This window comes from Balaenoptera physalus, assembly GCF_965194825.1.
Source record: "Balaenoptera physalus genome assembly, chromosome: 1".
In the NCBI taxonomy this organism is placed as follows: domain Eukaryota; kingdom Metazoa; phylum Chordata; class Mammalia; order Artiodactyla; family Balaenopteridae; genus Balaenoptera; species Balaenoptera physalus.
In genome coordinates, this window is record NC_138882.1 from 173,501,756 (window position 1) to 173,522,241 (window position 20,486).

General features: G+C 37.0%; 1 protein-coding gene across 26 annotated transcripts in view; it reads right to left on the minus strand.

Annotated features, from left to right (window-relative positions):
- EPB41 (erythrocyte membrane protein band 4.1) overlaps positions 1–20,486 on the minus strand; it is a 203,104-nt gene that overhangs the window by 27,747 nt on the left and 154,871 nt on the right. For 6 of the 26 annotated variants that reach the window (XM_082439827.1, XM_082439829.1, XM_082439804.1 and 3 more), the window contains one exon: positions 913–1,362. The exons of 11 other annotated variants lie outside the window; for them this stretch is intronic. In XM_082439827.1, the coding sequence (XP_082295953.1) occupies positions 913–1,362 (450 nt within the window). Of the gene's footprint in view, positions 1–912; positions 1,363–2,641; positions 20,479–20,486 lie in introns of those variants that run through there. 9 more of the 26 variants (XM_082439801.1, XM_082439812.1, XM_082439823.1 and 6 more) reach the window with 4 other exon arrangements.

Consider the following 20,486-nt stretch of genomic DNA (forward strand, 5'->3'; position numbering starts at 1 on the left):
CCAAATAGCACTCACTTTTGTTTGTCCTTGTGACTGTACCGTTAAAATTAAGAAAATCAGCCACATTTCCTCCCCTAAGTACAAATGGTACATGAAATAGCGGTGGCATTGGAACACATTCCCCTGGAATTCATTAACTTCTTTCAAATCAATGTCAGACATTCACTTTGGAGTTATTGAAAAGAAACAGTATTTGGAAAACTGGAGAGAAAATAATCAGTTCTACCACCACCTGGTGATTAATCTCAGAATTTCAGAGGAATGAACATTAGCGAAATATCAAAGGTTTTTTGTCCATCAGCTCACCTTCCCCTAGACTATAAATCACCCTAAAACTACCATTTGATTGTGGTAAAGTTAAGTGGTCATCCACCTTAGCATAGGAGATTAGTACCTATAATCATGGAAGCTCCCGTGAGTGGGGTCAGTGGGAGTGGTGGGCTGTGCTTTGTGGCTGCAATACAGAAAAAATTATTTGGGGCCTGACTCCTTATTTAAAAAGTCAGTTACCCCTTGTAATTAAGAGTATTTGAATTTTTTGAGCAGGGTCTCAGAACACTGAGGGCTCCTCATCACAGAAGTCTCAGAAATTCACCTCTTTACACAGCCCATACTTGAGCAAGGAAAAGAGGAACATACTTACACCAGCTTCATAAAGATAAACAGCTGGAGTTTACCCCCAAGAGTTTTGTTAAATCAACAGGGGAGAAAGCATTTCTAGCCTTGGTGTTAGTGACTCTGAATAAATTTCTTTGTAGTAATCAAGGATTTCAATTTTATTCTGTGATTTTGAAAAAAAGCCAAGAGGCTACTACCCTCACCACTGCCACCACCACCACCTCCTCCACAGAATAGATTCTGGCCCTCTCCCAAAGTGAGTCATTAGATCTGCACGACTGAATCAGTTACTACCTGGAAACTTCGAATGAGGGTGGGGAACTGGTTACCCACACGAGAGTCAGGAACTGATCCATTTTGCTCTCCAACAGGCTCTCCTGGTGTAACATGTTCTTCACTACTCTCTGCTTTTTTTTCAGCAAGTTGCAGCTGAGAGGAAGCTGGCGATATGGAGGACTTTAAGGCACTGGCCTGTTCCTCCACTCCTACACATTCCCCACTTGGACCTCTCGACATTTCCTCAATATCAAGATAGCCAGTTGCCCCCTGCTCCTTCTCTTCTGTCTCCTTGCAGCTTATGGAGAGGGAGCCAAAGCCAAAGTTTTGCGGAGACTCCAACGGGGTAGTCATTTGGCTCTTACTAGGAATTACTGAATGCTTGGGGCCCTCCCATTCAGAGTCAGGGTTGGTAGATGGCCCCTTGGTCATGGCAGCCACCTCCTCTGTGCGAATGCCATTTATATTCTACAAATGAATGAACACATACAAAAGCAAGAAGATTAGGAATACGTGGGGAATACAGTGAACTCTGAGAATCAACAATGATTTCTAAGAGGCCTCAAAAATATTAACACTAATATAAACCAAGAATCTTAACTCCTGAGGTGGTCAAAAGGAAGAATTACTGTTCACAAAACATGTCAGCAGCTTAAGTGGTTCCAACCTCATTTTGGTCATATTTCTACAACATGGTTAATCTGAGAAATGATTTCGATGTGCTTCACATAGTACCAAGCACTTCGTATTACTATGGTCTTCTCTGTATAACACATACTCTTCATATTTAGAGTCACTATTCCTAAATACCTAACTCATTACTATGCACATGACACAATGCAATTTATGAGTCAATAAAACATATGCTTGAGGAGTCCGGTCAGATTGAAAAATATTCCACATTATCTCCAAGCCATATGTATCATCATGCTGGCCCATAATGGAGAAGCTAAAATCTAGACGTTGGTTGGCAGAGATATGGAAATTGAGTACATCCAGCACAGACTTAATCCAATCATGGTCAAAGAATTAACTATAATATCAAAAATAGTGAAACATTTCTTTGTAAACAGAATAAACGCGACTGAGCAGCTGAGAAGTATCTCTCCACAGATGAATGACATATCTCCAACCCCTAAGAGAAATAAATCCTGGAAACACAGAGTTCCCTCCTGGGCTAAATGCCTCACATCACAGGGAAAATAGATCTAAAATAAGAACTTTCAAGAGAATGTGGATGAGAAGATAACATCACAGTAGACCTACTCCTAAAGTTTAAAGAAAGGTGCTGTGGGTGGAAGAAAAGTAGGAATTCACACTATTAGGAAAAGAATATGAACCATTTGAGAAATGAACAATCTAACAGAAGGCACATGTCAGGAAAATCTGCATGTGCTCACCAGAGAGCTGTACATAAGCCACTTAGGTCTGAAATTTTGGTAAGATCAATTTACCATATTACATGCATGCCATAAAGGAACTTAACAGAAAAGGACTCTTTTAAAAAGGTGTTCCTGGAGTGGATGACGTACACTTGGAGCAGCTTACACATTTTAGTGCTCAAATCACACTACATGTATTATATTTCTTAAAAAATCACTGCTGCTCCTTAAGTTGTAAACCAGCCTACATTTTGATGAGTATAAACCAGTGGCCAAGAAGGGTAAGAAAAGATGCACTGCACTCAAGAACTCCAGGCCAACCTTACTTCTAGAAACAGTCAACTCAAGAGCATCTCAAAGTGGTACAAGTTGAACTCACATTAGGCAGGTCTTTCACTGACTGATCATGAATATTACTTAGGACATGAAAAGGTAGAATTGAGAGATGACAAGAGAAACTGTCTCTGTCTGCAGATGTATCAGAGATACATAAACTACTCTTGCTAAGGGTATATGAATTTCCTCATGTTTAAAATGAGAGTAATACTTAGTTTGGCTCACAGGGTTCTGAAGATCAAATACAATAATATATATGAAAGCATGTAAATTCTGTAATTGTCAATTACCATGTAGATTCACTTAATTCAATCAACATTACCTGAGCACCTATAATAGGCTAGGGCCTGGAGGACACTAGAAAGAGTTTGTTGTTATGTTATTAACACACTGTACTACTTTCTAGGGCACTTATCTCACCATTTCTTTTGAGTCAGACAAGCTGTTATGGAGCTGCCCAAAAATAGACCAGCTGGTAATCAACAAACAGGCTTTTTCAAATTGCTATATGCTAGCTCTAGCATTGTGAATAGCATATCCCCACCCACTCACATGGAGAGGTACTTCATGGCTTCTCCAAATAATTTTGTCACAACTGAGAAGGCTGATTAATAACCAGGAAAATACCTAAGATAATCAAGTAAGAGCCAATTTTATACCAGTCTGCTCAAGTGATAAGTAGTGGTCTGTCATCAAGAAGCCATTTGTGAATTAAACGTTGCTTAGGCCAGCACCACCTGGCCCAAAGTTGCCTACTGCTGAGTAAAATTAGATAGATCAATCATTTTTTTCAAAGCAGGAATAGAGGAGACCAAGGGTAAAAGCTGTAGCCACAGTAATATCAATTCAGCAAATATTTACTGATCACCTAATATCTATTAGTCACTGGAAATGAAAGGAAAACTGATAACAGTTGGGTTGGATTACCACTTAGAGCACTCTCACATATGGTCAAATCAGCCGCTCCAGTTGGCTCTGTTGTCCAGATCTCTTGGACAACACAGCCAACTACTTACTGGACACTCTCCCAGGCATATGGAACACAATATGCCCCAAACTAAACTCATCTATTCCACTTTAATATCTCCCTTATCTGTCTACTCTTCTCTATTCCCACATTTACTATCTTCATTCAGGCTCTAATAATGCCTCACCCCACTTACTACTAATGCCCTAAACCATTTTTCTTCTTTTCTTTCTTCCTTCCTTCTTTCTCATCTCAAACCTTCCCTGAACACATCCTCTATTCTGTCGTGAAAATATTTATTTCTAAAATGAAACATTGAAAATTCCATTTTTCTGGTTAAAATCCTTCAGTGGTTCTTCATTGCCTTCTGGATAAAGTTCAGGTCCTTTATTAAGACATAGAAAATACTTTAAAATATGACTCCTACCTCTCTCTCCAGCTTCACCTTGCTGTAACTCCACATACATCCTTCTCTTCATTAATTCAAGACAATTTGCAGTTCCTAGAACAGAGCATGCTTTCTTTTGCCTCCGTGCCTTTGTCAATATCGTATCGTTCCTTCTGCCTGCAAGTCCATACTCAGCTCAGGTCAGTTCTTCTGGAAGTTTCCCCCGGCTGCCTAAAGTATATTTAGATACCATGCCTCTTTTGTTCCCGTTGTACCCTGTCATTATTGGTTTACTCATCTGTCGTTTCCATTAGACTTGGAAGAACTTGCTATGTTTCTTAGCTCTGTTATCTCTCTTGCACAGTTTTTGGCACGTAATAGATGTTCAGTAAAAACTTGTTGAAATTATACCAAATAAATCCAGGAGCCCTAAGAACTGCTTTGCCTTGTGCTATTCAAAAACTAAAAAGGCTTGGGACTTCCCTAGTGGCGCAGTGGTTAAGAATCCGCCTGCCAACGTAGGGGACAGGGGTTTGAGCCCTGGTACGGGAAGATCCCACATGCTGCACACCAACTAAGCCCGTGTGCCACAACAACTGAGCCTGCGCTCTAGAGTCCGTGAGCCACAACTACCGAGCCCGCGTGCCACAACTACTGAAGCCTGCGTGCCTAGAGCCCATGCTCCGCAACAAGAGAAGACATCGTAATGAGAAGCCCACGCACTGCAATGAAGAGTTAGCCCCCGCTCGCTGCAACTAGAGAAAACCCGCACGCATCAACGAAGACCTAAGGCAGCCAAAAATAAAAAATTAATTAATTAATTTAATTAATTAAAAAAAAAACCAGAGATGCTCTTTCAAAAAAAAAAAAAAACTGAAAAGGCTTGTTTACAAAGAACATAAGAAGTGGCCCACTTGACCAGACCAGCATTCTGGTCCAGCATTCTATCTCCTACATCAGGAAAATAAGAGGAAAACTAACATTATTGCATGTTCACCGTGTGACAGTCACTCTAACATGTTTTCTCATTTAATTTTTCACAACCTCACTATGAGGTAGTCACTATCTCTATTTTATAGATGAAGAAACAGAGAGGGTAAGCAAGTCAGAGCTAGGAAGTGATGGAACCAAGGTTTAAAGGTCAGTGTTTGATTCTAAGCCCATTTCTTCCCATGGCAACAGAAAGTATCTCAAGTAGGCCCAAAGGACATGTCCTATTATGTTCAAAAGAATATACTCTAAACCTGACTATTCTTTTGGGAAGCACAAAGTTGTCCAAAGTCCTCTTAGCAGAGTCTGGTTTTAGTGGCCGACACTATACTTTGAAATATAAGGAAAAGGCTAGAAAGCCAGAAGAAAAGATTGGGTCAAAAAGAAGATCTAAAATCCCCATGACATAAGACACCCACAATTTGGCATCTAACACGAGTGAGGAATTTTAACTGACAGTGTTGTGCCTTTGGCTATGACCATCAGCATGGACCACTGGATTATATAAGATACTGCACAGCTGCATATACCAAATTGGTCTGGAAAATTTAAAGAGATCTTCTCAAGGATATGAATAAACATATGACTGCGTCTGCAGCACCCACAGTGACAGATAAAATTGAGATCTGATGTGCTGCTTGTCTGGCCTGATGCAGGATCTATAAGAAGGATGCTACAATAGAAAGACCAGTTGCCTGTATAAAGTACCACAAGGCTGTCTAGTTGGTTTCAAGAATATGAGAAGGGGGACTTCCCTGGTGGCGTAGTGGTTAAGAATCTGCCTGCCAATTCAGGGGACACGGGTTCGATCCCTGGTCTGGGAAGATCCCACATGCTACGGAGCAACTAAGCCCGTGTGCCACAACTACTGAGCCTGTGCTCTAGAGCCCGTGAGCCACAACTACTGAGCCCGTGCCACAACTACTGAAGCCCGCACGCTCTAGGGCCCCTGCTCCGCAACAAAGAGAAGCCACTGCAATGAGAAGCCTGTGCACTGCAACAAAAGAGTAGCCCCCGCTCGCCACAACTAGAGAAAGCCTGCGCTCAGCAACGAAGACCCAAGGCAGCCAAAAATTAATTAATTAATTAATTTTTTAATAAAAGGATATGAGAAGGAAGAATGTTAGATCAATATTTAAGTGAGCAGGAACATTAGTTGATTGAAAATTCTCAATTTTACTTAAAAAGTCAATGGTTCCTGCTAAGTATGATAATTCAGAAATCAAGAGATTTTTTTTTTCCCTAAAGGCTTTCTCTTGAAAATGACTTATTCGAATGGATTATGTCACAGGAACATCAAACCCTGAGTATGTATGTGACTTTGTGAGTTATAAATAACCTCTCCCTTGACTTAGGGATTACAGATATCATTAAGAGCAGGATATGGGTGTTTTATAGGTATTTTGCTGCTACTCCATTAAATGCAATCCAGAGTCTTTCGTTTTAGGTTATTTTTGAAGGAAGGGATTTATATATTTGAAGAGACTATTGAGAGAAGTACAGTTATACTGACAAGACTCTCTTATCCTATAAGCAACACAATAAAAATAAATCCTGAAAATCTTTCTAAAATTTTGCTACATAAGCAAGAGCCATATAAGTTTTTTTCTGGAGGGCCTATGTGGTAATTTCCCCCACACACATTTTGTCCTTGTTCCTTGCTTAATGAAGTCCAATTTTACCTTTAGATGGCAATAGGAAAACAATTCCTTTCTCTGTCAAAAAAAAAAGAAAAGGAACCTGCTATTGTCTCATTTTATCTTCCTATACATTAAAATCCTGGGTAGGCAGTTAAGGACCAAATGAAGAATAGCAGCTCTTTCCCTGCCAACCTTGTCATATGATTTCAGGGACATACTTTCATTTCAGGACCATGATTAGATCGTTGGAATAAGGGAAGAAGGCAAAAATGCTAACTTCAAAGACTAAATCCCCCTCTTAATAATATGCTATGTTTTATTTCTTATCAATTTAAAAATTATATTTTCCAATGTGTGTAATTATATACATGAAAAAGACGTCAAGGTATACTAAAATATCAGTAGGGGTAGGATTGCAAATAATTTAATTTCTTTCTTTGTGTTTTTCTGTATTTCCCAACCTTTTTAAAATGAATATGCATTACCTTTGTAATAAAAATGCTATTAAATAATTTTTCTTATGTAGGCTTTTACACTGGTTTCATAATGAAGTGATCTGTAAAACCCGAAGAGTTTGGTAAACAATTTATGAAGGAAGTGCTGATAAATCCTTAATATCCTCCAAGCCTTTGAAAACAGTTAAAAATAAACCTTAATGGTTTCCTAAATGAAAAAGTAGTTAATGGAAAGAATGATAAGAAATGTCAGTAACTGGTAAATAGTATAAAAATTCTCTTTTATATGGAGAATATAATATAAAACTGTAGTAATTTAGTGAGTGGATTTTGAAAGTCAAAGTCAAGGATGATGGACAATCTATCTGAGTGGAGAAGAAATAGCTCAAATTTAAGGTGTAGCTTCATTACATTTTGCTTAATGCTTTCTGATTTAGAAATGGCAGGGATATTCTCAGGAATATGACTAAAAATATGGTTGTATCTGTGAGTTGTCACAGAGTTTCTGTGAATTTCTTATTAGACATCTGCCTCTGAAACAGTAAAGACACTTAAGGAAACTTATCACTCTCTTGCCAAAGTCATGATAGCAACTGGGAATATAAAATATTAAAGTATCCAAGACCTGATTTGAACATTAACTCTAGATTAGTGATATAGACTATAGATAAACACTATCATACTTCACACCAGTAGGCTTTATATTTCTTGTGTGTGTGTGGTTTTTTGTTTGTTTGTTTTGTTTTGTTTTGGCTGAGTGCCCTACACCTCAGGCTGAGACCTTCTTTTACTGAAATTAAGTATAAGACAGCAGAATGAAATGACCAAATTCAATAAATAGTTGTTTAATTGCCACCTCAGAAGAGAATCCTCTTTTAGGTGCTTTTGAGATAAATAAAAGAAGGCAGTGAACCATTTTCCAGGGTACTTAGATTTAGCTGAATGAAGGTATTAACAATGATATGTACAGATAGCAGTTAAATATGTCTGCATAATAAACTCAGGGCTGTGTGGTGGTTGGGCAATGGTGGAACCCTGGGGAGAAAGCAAACTTTTATCAGAGCTGGTCAGTAAGCTTAATTACAATGTCTTGTTATTTTTTGTGCCTTCTCACATATTATAACATTACACTAAACACTGAAATGAGCCAGTCAACAATGTTACTGAGTCCACCATTAGCAGAATTAGACAGCTGACAGAACAATTTTAAAAGAAGGAAGAAAACACAGTGATATCAGTTACAAAGCTAACTTCTAATGAGAGTCTTGGAATCCATATATGTTTAATATTAAGTTTTCAGAAAAATCCTTTTCCTTCATATTCTACTCAGTATTTTCAAAGATCTATTTTTAGAATACCTGTGAAAATTTTATCATCATATATATATGCATGTTCAAACAGACATTATAGACTAATAAATATGGGTTTTCTTACTTGCTGAAATTATACAAGGCAAATTTTAAAAGAAGGGCAATTAACATGCTAAGGTAACATTTTATTTTATCAAAATGACTAAATTGAGAAGCAGGAAACACAAATGATGATTGCAAAAGAATTTTCTTAGTTTGGCCAGACCAAAATACAAATTCTCTCACTAAATTACATAAATATCCTGTCTTAACCCACTTTACCAGCGCCATCTTAAATAGTCTCAAACATTCCCTTCCAAATCAGCAAGAGTTTCACTTTTACATAAATACACTTAGAGGCTCGAGCACAGAAAACCAAAAATACTTTCTTTGATGAAGAACAAATAATTATTAGAATTATAAAATGTCATTTGGTTTGATGACAAGGTGTTTTTGGTTTGTTTGCTTCTGGACACCAATCTAATTTTCCTCAGACCTGGGACTTGAGGTTTGATTTAATGAATGGGAATTTGAACTATTGATCTATTTAAATATCCCCAATAAATACGTAAAGGAAACAACTATTTTCTTCTAAAAAATTCAATTCTTTTTATTGAATGATTTTTAAACCAGGAACCAGATTATCCCCAAGGCCAAACAAAAGCCCTGAGACTCTCTGTCTCAACAATAGGAAAGACCTCATTTCTTATTCCCCATCTTCTGGTTCCTACTGACTGAAAGATCCTATTTCAGGTTCTGGGACATTCTGTGAAACAACCTGAGGGATTTAAGGCAAGTTAAGGGCAGTCCAGTATTAATAAATCAACTCATTAGTGGTTTGGGGATCTTAGAGCACCACTGTTAATACCTAGTTTTATAAGTCATTAGAGCCTCACAAATTCCAACCCTCTCCTTAATTCACTTTCTGTAACCTTCATCACATTTTCACTTGGGGACTAAGTGACTTAGGATATAGCTGTGTCATAACAGAATATCACTGGACTGAAACATCAAAGACCTGGATTTAGCTCCAGTTCTCTCACTTAAAAACTGCTTTTTCTTAAGTAGGTCCCTGAGCCGCTCTGAGACTCAATTTTATCACATAAAGCAAGAACACCACTACCTACCTGATATGGCTACTGTGAGGGTTAACTGTGCAGAGTGTTCAAAATGAAGTGCTAAGCAAATACTAGATATTATTCGTCTTTATACTATATTTCTTAAAATATTACTTTTTGCAAAGGAACATGAACCAGAACCAGTCCTTATGGAAGTTAGTGTTTCTTGAGTATCCAAATTAGCCAACCCTATGGATTTAACTAAGGCTGGTCTTTCAGCTTAGCACGTTCTGACCCAGGTTCTCACTATATTTTAGAGGACATTACCAGGTAGAACTTAGAAGAAAAAAACTGTGATAAAAGATAAGAACTAAAATTGATACACTATGAGGATATTTAATTATTCCTGAGCCAAGATTCTCATGAAGAATACTGGATAGGCCATTTTTAATAGTTTTGAGAACATTTCTGATTAGTCACAAAATTTACGATCATTTTAAAGCTTAATAGATTTATTGCTGTTTCTAAGCCCAAAGCATATCTTTTTATGCTACGACCCACAGATTCTGCTTCCAGAAATTCCTAAATTTTCTGTAAAAAGAGACTCTGAGATTTAGCATACTATCTCTATAGTCACTTTACCCAATGGAACCCTAAATCCACCACATCTCTTAAACTACCATTGGTTTTCACATTCTCTTCATTCTATTTTGCCATTCAATCAAGTAAACTGAGAGTTAGGACTAGCCTTGGAAATACTGCTTAACGATATGATCAGCTCTGTAATGTCACCATTATCTTTGCAATGACTCTGTGGCCTATGGAAATGCAAATACCTCAGGGAAAGTTAATACATTAAACTTTTATCCGTGTTCCTGTATGTCAGGAAAAACGGGTTTGGGGATTCGTTAGGCTTATATAATTTAAAAAAATAAGTTTTGATTAAAAAAAATAAGTTTTGATAAGAAAAAAGGAGTGAGCAGAAAGTGGCAGTGGGATTAAGGGGGAGGGGTGTGCACAGACACACATACACCCACAGAGCACATTACCCTTGCTTTGCAAACCCCGTAAGAAATGCTTTGTACTGCAAATGCCCACAGAACCAGCAGGAATCGAGGTTATCTTGCTAAGCACAGAAGGAAGATACCCAGCAGAAGAGTCCAGCTCCTGGTTCTTAACTGAAGTAAACAATAAATATTACAGTCACTTAAATTATCAAGATGTATTTAAATAATACCCCCAAATGGTCTGCAACATGCAAACTAAAAAATGTAGTAGACTCCAATCCTGATAAGATCAGTTAATTGCGAGTGCTTTGTTTCCACATACTTCTCTCTAACAAAACAAGGCAAGTTTATGTCTCAGCAAAGAATGGCTTTAAGTGCCTTGGGAAAAAGCTCTAAAAAACGAAACACATGTCTTTATACATTTACTATATTATCGATATTTGTAATCTTATTCCTATTTTGAAAAATTAATAATATCGGTGTTTCCCTTGGTTATAAAATAACGCTAACCCGGTGATTTTTTTTTTTGTTTTTTAATTTGTTAAGTTAAAACAAATGCTTTTAAAGGGGCACTTGCAATAAGAGATAAATCAGATGTGGTAATGGCTTCTTTTGTAAAAGCCATGTGTAAACAGCACATAAAGATGACAGGTGAAGCAGCAGTAGCCCATTCCTCAGCCGAAAAAGGAAACAAACGAAGAAAGGAGAACAAAAATTACCAAAAAGAAAAACATCCCCTGGCCCCTCCACCCCCAAAACCTTCATAAATAATAGTTTTGATACACTTTTGGTGGAAAACTCAGGCCAACTGGCAGTTTAGAAAAGGACATTAGAATCACAAATGCTCAAGATGGGGATAAACTAACAACAGAGTAACCACGTGGCTAGCAAAAGACGATTTTAAAATTCTATCTTTCCGCTCTAGTGTGTCATTCTTAATCATGCAATACATTTCTCTTCAGTCTAAATTTTCTCTCTTGGCTATATCTTCCCCTACTTTTTTTTTTTTTTTTTTTAGATAAAGTTGGTATGCTACTGGTCCCTGGCTAGAAGTACATCTTTATAGTGCTCACTAGCTTCTCCACAAAACTTGAGTCATTTTCACTGTCCATTGCTATTCTCTGGCATATAAAAATTACATCTGGATAAAGGAGCTTACTTAGGAAGACGCTGGCCTTTATTAAATTACGGTTGGTAAAATTGCCTATTTTAGGAAAATCAAAATCATTCTATAATGCAGCCTTTTACAAATGCCAGCAAATGGAATTTGCCAATGACAATTATCCTTCAAACATAGTTTTCATCATTTCCTAAATAGTGCTGTTATTAGATTATCCCCAGAATAGGTGAATGAAAAAGCAAACAGCTGTAAAATCAGTGCCTGATGCAAAATTTTAACTATTAAATAATAGAAAATTTTGCCTTAACACTGCACTCACCAGCAAGGATTCCACAGATCAAATGAGTGTTCTCAAACCTGAATAGAGCTATAGAAATCAAAGTGATTGAGCATATATGAAAAGTTATACTAAACATGTCTAGGAGACCAGACATGACCAGTCAAGTTTATTTCATTATACTAAGAAGGGTTGAGTTGAAGAGATGGAGATGGAGAGGAAGGGGCTATAACCAGCACAAAAACTCTGAGCATTTAGTATGGAACACAATTAAATACACTTGGCAGGATTTCTCAGAAGTCCCAATTCCAAAAATGATTAAAGCCATAATAAGCACTTAAGGCAAATATTATACCCCAATTTGATATCTAGAAAATAGCACCTTGATTCCACAGAACTATATACAACAGAAAACGATGACTAGGTATTAATTAGCTGTGTCTTCTCTTCCCAAAAAATCCTATAATAGTGAAATGGTTTTCCATGTTAACACTTCCAATAAATTCCTAAAAGGAATGTGGCTTTGGAGAAACACTACAAAATTTTGTATTACTCAGACATGGCAACAAGGTACATAATTTGTGCTAGTAAATAGACCACTTCAAAATGTGGAGTGTTGGTTTTAAGTAATCACCTGGATGATACAATAGAATCTAGAACTGTGAGAGTAAGAGAAGAGATAAGGTTCACCAAGGTGAAGTAAGAGATTAAGCAGTGGACCTTCTGTTAATTCCACATTATAGGAGCAGCTCTCCTCACGCCCCGCATATCCACACCCACTCCATCCTCACTCTTCAATATGATCAGAGAGGCATTAATAACTACTAATTTGTAGAGTGCTTCTTTTTAAAACAAAAAACAACAAAAAAAGACAAATTCAGCATATTAAAAATGCTTCTAACAGATGTGACAATTACATGTGTTGTAGTGACTGATTAAGTGGGTTAGAAAAAAATTATTTTTAAAACTTCGTATAAATAAGTCAAATAGTTCCAGAGCTGATTTAAAACATTAATACTCTCAGTAGTGAACGCATGTGCATAAGTTATCTCTGTTTTAGGACTGAGCATAAGACAATTACTGGGCCACCCAGAAGAGTGAAAATATGGGAAAAACAAGAGAATTTTTCTAGAAAGACTGGCTGACAATATCTCTTGCTGATCTGCTGAAGCAGAGGTTCCTTCCCCCCCTTTTTTGGTAGTGGGTCTGTCTATGTGCAGCATTACTGACTCATTTCCTTAATGATTAGTAGCAACCAGAATCAGATTTGCAATAAGATTTATTCGTAATAATTTTACATATTAACAAAGCAAATAACATGAGAAAAATATCAAAGAAAATGTTCCAAAAAGAGAAGTTCTTAGCAGATTTCTTTAGGCTTAAATATCTTTCTCAACTGCTAATGAATAAACAATTTATTCAACCGTGTATCATAGCTAAAGGATCCTGGACCAGGGGGAAAGGAACATAGATTTAGGAATGTGTTAGAAAGCACCTCCCAAAGCTAATTACAGATCAAGGAATCCTTCAGAACACAACAGTCAACTAGGGAGCAAAGACACCTCCGAAAGTACATAACTTTACTTTATTCTGACTTCTTGGTAAATACTGCCCAAATCAGCCCTGAAGTAGGGAACTCCTCTCAGAGAAATCTTTATTTTGAAAGAGGAACCCTTCTAAAACGTTTCCCTTAGATACCCAACCTTAAATTTATACACTATGGTGTACCAAAAATTTAGAGTGAAAATCATTTCACTTTCTTTACCATGTTCATTAGATATCTCTAAAACCCGGCTAAAGAGAAGGTGAATTTGGGAATTGTTTCTTTATTCCTTAGGGGGAGATAGAGGCAGACCCTTAAAAACCAAAAAGAACAAAGGGGTTAGCTGGATTTGTCGCTGAACATGTTAAGAGCACAGTTAACACAGAACAATTTGGAAACTGACAGAGGCAGGCGTGTTGTGGTGGTAAAGATATTTTAGATTATCGTTCAGGTGTACCCTGGCTGCCAGATAAATAGGAATGAGTGTCTTGTCTTTTGTTTTCCATTTCTAACCCTAAACAGGACCAAAAATACTTCAACACTGAATGAAGATGTTAAGATTGTGACTACAACTCTTCGAAACAGTACAAAGGCAGAAAATCTAACTGATCAGTTCTCTGTCTCTCTAGACCTATAAGAGGGGTCAGCAGCCTACAGCCAGCAGCCAAATCCAGCCCTTTCCTTGCTTCTGTACGGCTATGAGCTAAGAATGGTTTTACATTTTTAAATGGTTGGGAAAGAAATAGAAAAATATTTAGTGACACATACAAATCATATGAAACTCAGATTTCAGTGTCCACAAATAAAGTTTGACTGGAACATATTCATGTTTCTTTGTTTATTTATTGTCAATGCTGCTTTCACTCTACAATGGCAACGTTGAGTACTTTTGACAGAGACTATATGGACTGCAAAGCCTAAAATAGTTATTATCTGGTCCTTTACAGAAAAAGTTTGTCAACCCCTGGTCTATCTGACATACAAAACTCTTGATACCACAAGAGTTTGATACATTTGGCGTTTTTATATCATAAAACACAAGACAAATGTATCAAACTGCTCTCTGAAATGTATTTTAGATAAACGCAAAATGTCAAATAACAGGTTCTCTTCATGGTATCACACTCCAAGATGTATTTACACATATAAACAAGTACCGTGGTCTCGATAATACATTCTATAGTGAAAACAGTTGATTATTAGTGTGGTAAATGGATAAGAACTTTTAATTGAATCAAATTACAAGACATTAACAAGAGAGACTGACACCTATCGTAGAAGTATACGTAGATTCTTTGAATAAACCAAGGACCATACTACAGGATTAATAGGAGAGACAGTGGCTTCCGGGCCATATATGGGTTTTTTGGGCTACCTGCATGTACTGATAGGGCATGGGGTGATTACTTTGGCACAAACTTGTGTCCTAATACAAGAGATTCTAAGTGAAAAGTTAGACTTTATCCATTACCATGTTACTATTTCTTTAATTCAATTTAACAAATATTAATTATTCATTATATATCTGAGATACAAAGGTATCTTTGGCAAACAAAGATAGATAAAACAAGGCTTCACACCTCTGAGAATCTCACAGTTTTGAGGAGACAGGCAAAACTAAAAGAGATGGATTAACATTTCAAATTTTTAATATCACTTTTTCTAGTGGGGCTCTAAGTCAAAATCAGAATGTTAAACAGAAAGTAAGTTTCCATAACTGTATCATATCAAAGTGGTATAAATCAAATCACGTGGGGGCTATTATAGAGGATGTAAAGGTTAGCCAGGCTGTCAGAGAAGGCAAGCAAAGTTAGAATTCAGGCTCTGGTGGTATGCTGCTTCAGGATATAATGGCAATACAATCTTGTCAACAGATTCTGGGTTACAAGAAGTTTCCAAAGCTACAAAACTATCCCACCCCCTCCCCCAACTCCTTTATCTAAAAAACAAACAAAAAACCCCAAGTGCCTGTGTGATCTATGAAGAAGCTAGGATTTCCAGGAATTCCAAAATGTTCTTTTAGAGAGGGCAAGACATTGGGTAGGGACATAAAACTGAATAAACCATAGGGAAGCAACCAATGGGCAACGGAGCCAGAAAGAAAAAGAGCTGATAAAACAAGAAAAGCTAGAAAAAGAAAGGAAGAAAGCAGAAGGATAACATGCTAGGAGGGAGACTGGGACAGAACTGGATATCAGATGGTAAGTTATCTGAGGGCAAGAACTGTGACTAATTGCAACGTGAGAGTTACTTTTAACTATGGTGAAGACCTTATAATGTGGAAGATAGAAAATTCTTCAGAATGCCTCCATTTAGAACCAAGAAGTGAAAGCTACAGGGAAACAGACTTTGACTTAATACATGAATGATTAATATCTAAAAATCTGGGATGTCGAAAGACATAATGTGCTATATCTTGGGAGATGTTTAATCACAGGCTGGGAGACCACTTGGTCTCTGAATCTCTAAATGATACTGTACAGAAGAATCAAGCACTGGAGGGGAGAGGAGGTGGATTGGGGGCCTATCCAATCCTAAAATTCTGATAATGCTGCCTCTTTGCAACCCATCACTGCAATACATTGATTGCCCTAGTGGGCAATGAATAAAGAATGGATAGCAGTAACCATGTTTTTCCTTTAATTCTTATTCTCTGTGTTTTGTTGAGATAGGATTCTATACATATGGAGACTCTTCTTTAAAGAGACAGAACTAAACTGCATCCTTTATTGATTTGGGGGACCTGTAAAGATAGTTGGAACTCTATGCCTTCCTACCTCCTTTAATCTTTAAGATTAGATTTATTCTGTTATTTACCCCAAACAGGATTTTGACTATGATAAAGGGGAGGGCTACCCTCTAGGATATCAATCACAAAAGATTAGAAAAGCATTCCTCACGTAGATGTTTCCTCAACAATCTGTCATCTGTACATTTGGTTAGGCTATTATTAAAGTTATTTAGCTTTCATCCTTTATTTCTGATCTGTGGGAGTAATAAACTACTCTACTTTCTCTTCTCTTTATTTTTCAAGTTCTAGTATGAAAGGAAATTCGTTTACAAAATGAAATACTCCATGAATTTGTAATTGCTGATCACAGCTACCCCTCTTCCTGTTCCAGCCTAACTTTATATGGCTTTCTTACTTTAACAACAACTTCTTAACCGTTTCAGGTGTCCATTCCTAAGGTCCACACCAACATGTTTCTTTTTGCATCATGTTCTGATGCAGTAAAAAGGAGATCCAAGGGCATGAGGGATAACAGCAGCAGAAAGGAGCCAGGCTTACTGATACTATTCCCTACAGTGTAGAGGAGGCAGATGGAGCTATCCCACAGATAAGAATAAGGAGTTGTCTCCATTTCTACTACCAAAATTACAAGCAACAGGGCTCGTTTGAGTGCAGTGAAAAAAAGCAAAACTTCCATGTGTAATAGAAACAATATAATAGTCTTCCGCAATGTGATAGAGAATGCTGTAAAAAAGTTTGGGATTTTATAATTTCTATGAAGACGAACAGAAGAGAAGGAAACTTGGTAGAAAAGTTCTATATATCTTTACTATTCTCAATACTCTTGGCAAGAAAAAAGCAACAATGAGAAAGTGTCTCATATTATTTTTGAATTTTCTGTCTTCCTTTTGTAAATACATGATCACTAGGTAAAGCCTAAATATAAATTTTGATTGGTAATGCCTTCAAAAAATAACCAAACCTCTAATGTGTAGGATGTCTTATATGCTTTTCTATAGGAAATACTACAGTAGTGACTTAGGAATGTAGGAAGAATTGAATTGGCTTATATCCACAGAAATTTCAGAGTAAAACTTACAATAATATTTAATAGAAAGAAATGTACTAGGATCTAGGATGGCAACGAAATCTAGTCCACAGATAATCACTAGTCTCATGTTAGTCAACAGAGTCAATATCTTCTCCCTTCAAAACTTTTACCAAAGATAGAAACAAGTAGTAGAATTGACCCATGCAAACTGAATCTCCTTCATAATCCATGCATTAGCATAAGAATATGGCTAAAAGATAGGTCCAAAATATAGAGGCTGGATTTATCTTCCAGTATGGTCCACTCTAAGATACCATATGGGTAAGATGAATTGCTTAAGAGTACAAGGAATTTTTAACTTTAGTAGTTTTAAGTGTTTGGTCAAATATCAATACAGAGTAGATGGAAATCAACACAGCTATTTAATTGCTTACTTCTTTTTTTAAAAATCCAGGAAGTTAATGTGTTTGTTTTTTTAATTTCCAGTCCCCAAAAGACCAAGAATTTAATGACAACCAGAGCTTCTGGTTCCTGGAACATGTTACAGATTCATTCTCATGAGGTAGGTTTGTCTCTACGTTACTAGGTGGAAATCTGGGCACCAAGTAGTTAAGTGAACTTCTCAGTCACCGTAGAAATGACTAATAGCAAAACCAAGGCAAAAACCCCAGACTTTTTACTGGTCTGTAATGATACCTTTAGTCCAAATTGTTTTTCACTCATCAACCTGCTGTTAAGAAGCTGAACCAGGGTAAAACCAACACACAGTTATTTGGATCTGTCTCTGGTACCAAGAATGAAATGAGATGTGAGAGGGAAACCAAGACTATTTACAGCTTTATGTTATACATATTGGCAGCAGTGTAAAATATTTTTCCTCTGATAACTGTGATGGGCATATCTTTTGAGCCTGCATTGGCCAGCTTATTAGTCCAATTCAAAGTATCAGCCCTTCCCCTCTCAACCATTCTCACCCTATTAACAGAAGAAAGGGCCTCTCCTTTGATCATCAGTAAGGACCTCTGAGGGCTCCTGCTTCACTTCAGAAAACCGAAAAGTATTGTTGGCTTACACTAGACTTTTAATGGACTTGAAATAACTCCAATACAAAGGGAAACAAAACTCAAGGGGACATTTACAATAATAATTAATAAAATGCTATGTACATGGATGAAAACTGGAAATATAATCTGAAACAGTTATAAAAGTATCAACAAAATCCTAAGATCATTTCCTTTTTAGTTTCTTGAAAAAAATTCAAAAGTATCTAACCAATGCCATAGTTCTGTTATTTCATAAGGAAAGCTCTCATATCTCTATTTCACAGATAAAGGGGAGTACTGATGATGATCACTTTCTGTGTTAAAGAATGGTTCTGCAATATTTCAGGTTAATTTGAGGTCTCTTTTTTCTTATTATGAGTGAATCAATAAATATGCTTAATTACAAAATATTTCTTATGAACAGACATAGCCTGTGACATGAAAGATATACCAGATTTAAAATTTTAACCTGCTTCTCACTTCTTTCCCATCTTTTTGGATAGCCTATAATAACAGAGTAGCAGTTTTCAGGAAATACCAGAGAATTATTTCTACATGTCTCCAGAGAAGATAGAATAATAATAGTGGGTGTTGAAGGACAAAAGATTCTTGGCTTTAGGGTTCTCGTTTTTTGCTCTAAGACACCGTCATCTTAAAAACAAAAAGTCTTGTTTAGAAGTTACATCAGCTGGAAGCGCTGAGAAGTAAAGTGCAATAATCTCAGTTTGATAACTCTAGGAACTCAGATTTCAAAACAAATATTTGAGACAACATTAACCAAATCATCCATATTGGTACATTCAAGCGCCATAAAAAGCAAACTACATGCAAGATTTCATTAATACTGAGGGGAAAAAAAAACCCAACAGGTTAGGTATCCGAGTTGTGTTGTGAAGAGAGAGCACACGCATACGTACTTCAGGTAAGCCTTAACAATCAACATGCAAACAGAAGACACATACTTGTCACGACAGAACCTCAGCTCACAAGGCCATCGATGAAAAACAATTGATTTCAACACAGATGTAAGAATAGACAAGTCCAAAGTCTATCAGAAAAACAAAATATATCGATATCTATTTTAAGCTTATCATAATGGCTAAATATTGCTTCTAGCAATATAATTACTTAACTCATAAAGAAGTAACACAGTATTTTAATTCAGGGAAGGGTATGTTTATGTACAGACCTTAAAGAAATGTGCTATTCCAGGACTTTTAAAGATGGGCAGAGTAGTCTGGAAAATTCAGCCCTGGCTGGAGGCTAAAGGGCACCAGCACCATTTTCCTTAAACCACCAACATTATACTTGTGAAAAATGCATTTAACCTTTGCAGATCTCTTCTATACACCAGGCAGGATAAAGTTGTTTGTCCCTGTACGTCTCAGAAATACACATAAGAAGGCCACAGAAGTCAAAAGCCCTTTTCCAAAAAAGGCTTTGTATATATTGGTTTGATATCTCAAGAAAAGGAGTGGTTATAGATTCACAGATTAAAATCTATCATTTTAAGGCTTTTGAAAGGTTAGCAACTTGAATTTTTTTCTTAAACTACAGAGCCCATGCCCCACAAATAACTATCGAAGATTAGGAAAATATTCCATCAAATGTTTCTACAGGATATCCTGCTTTCTGTGAAACACCGGAGAGGAGGACATAGCAACAGTGAACAATAAGAACATGCAGGATAAAAGAGTTAAAGCTTTTGGGGAAAGTACCAACCTGCCACATGCATAAATCAGATTTGCCTAAACTTGTTAAACTTTGGTGAGGAAAACTGGCTTGAGCAATCCATTGCTACTCCTTTGTACCCCATGATATATATTCTACAAAGAGTAACATTTTATTGACAGAAAAATGATCACAGACTCTCCCCTAGGACAGTGAACTGTCAAGATCAGAGGGCATCACACAGGAGATAACACAGGAGAAGCGAACAACAAAGTTCAATGGTTTTAGTCTTGACATTTCAGATGAGCACCTGTTTTCCGATCACAGAAAGACCAACCACCAGACAGCCAATGCAAGAACCACGAGAAGAGACATCACAAAAGGAATACGAGGAGATGAAAAAGTACTAGAGTAGAGGTGGCACTTTTTGAGAAACTTGTGATCCTCAGGGATTGGAATAGAAACCTTGGGAAGAATTTCTTCATTTTCTTGCTGGGGCAAGGCGCTTTCAGTAGATCTCTCTTGCCTTTTAATTTTCTCTTCATCCTGCACTAACAGAGCACGTTCCTGTGTCTGCTTTCACG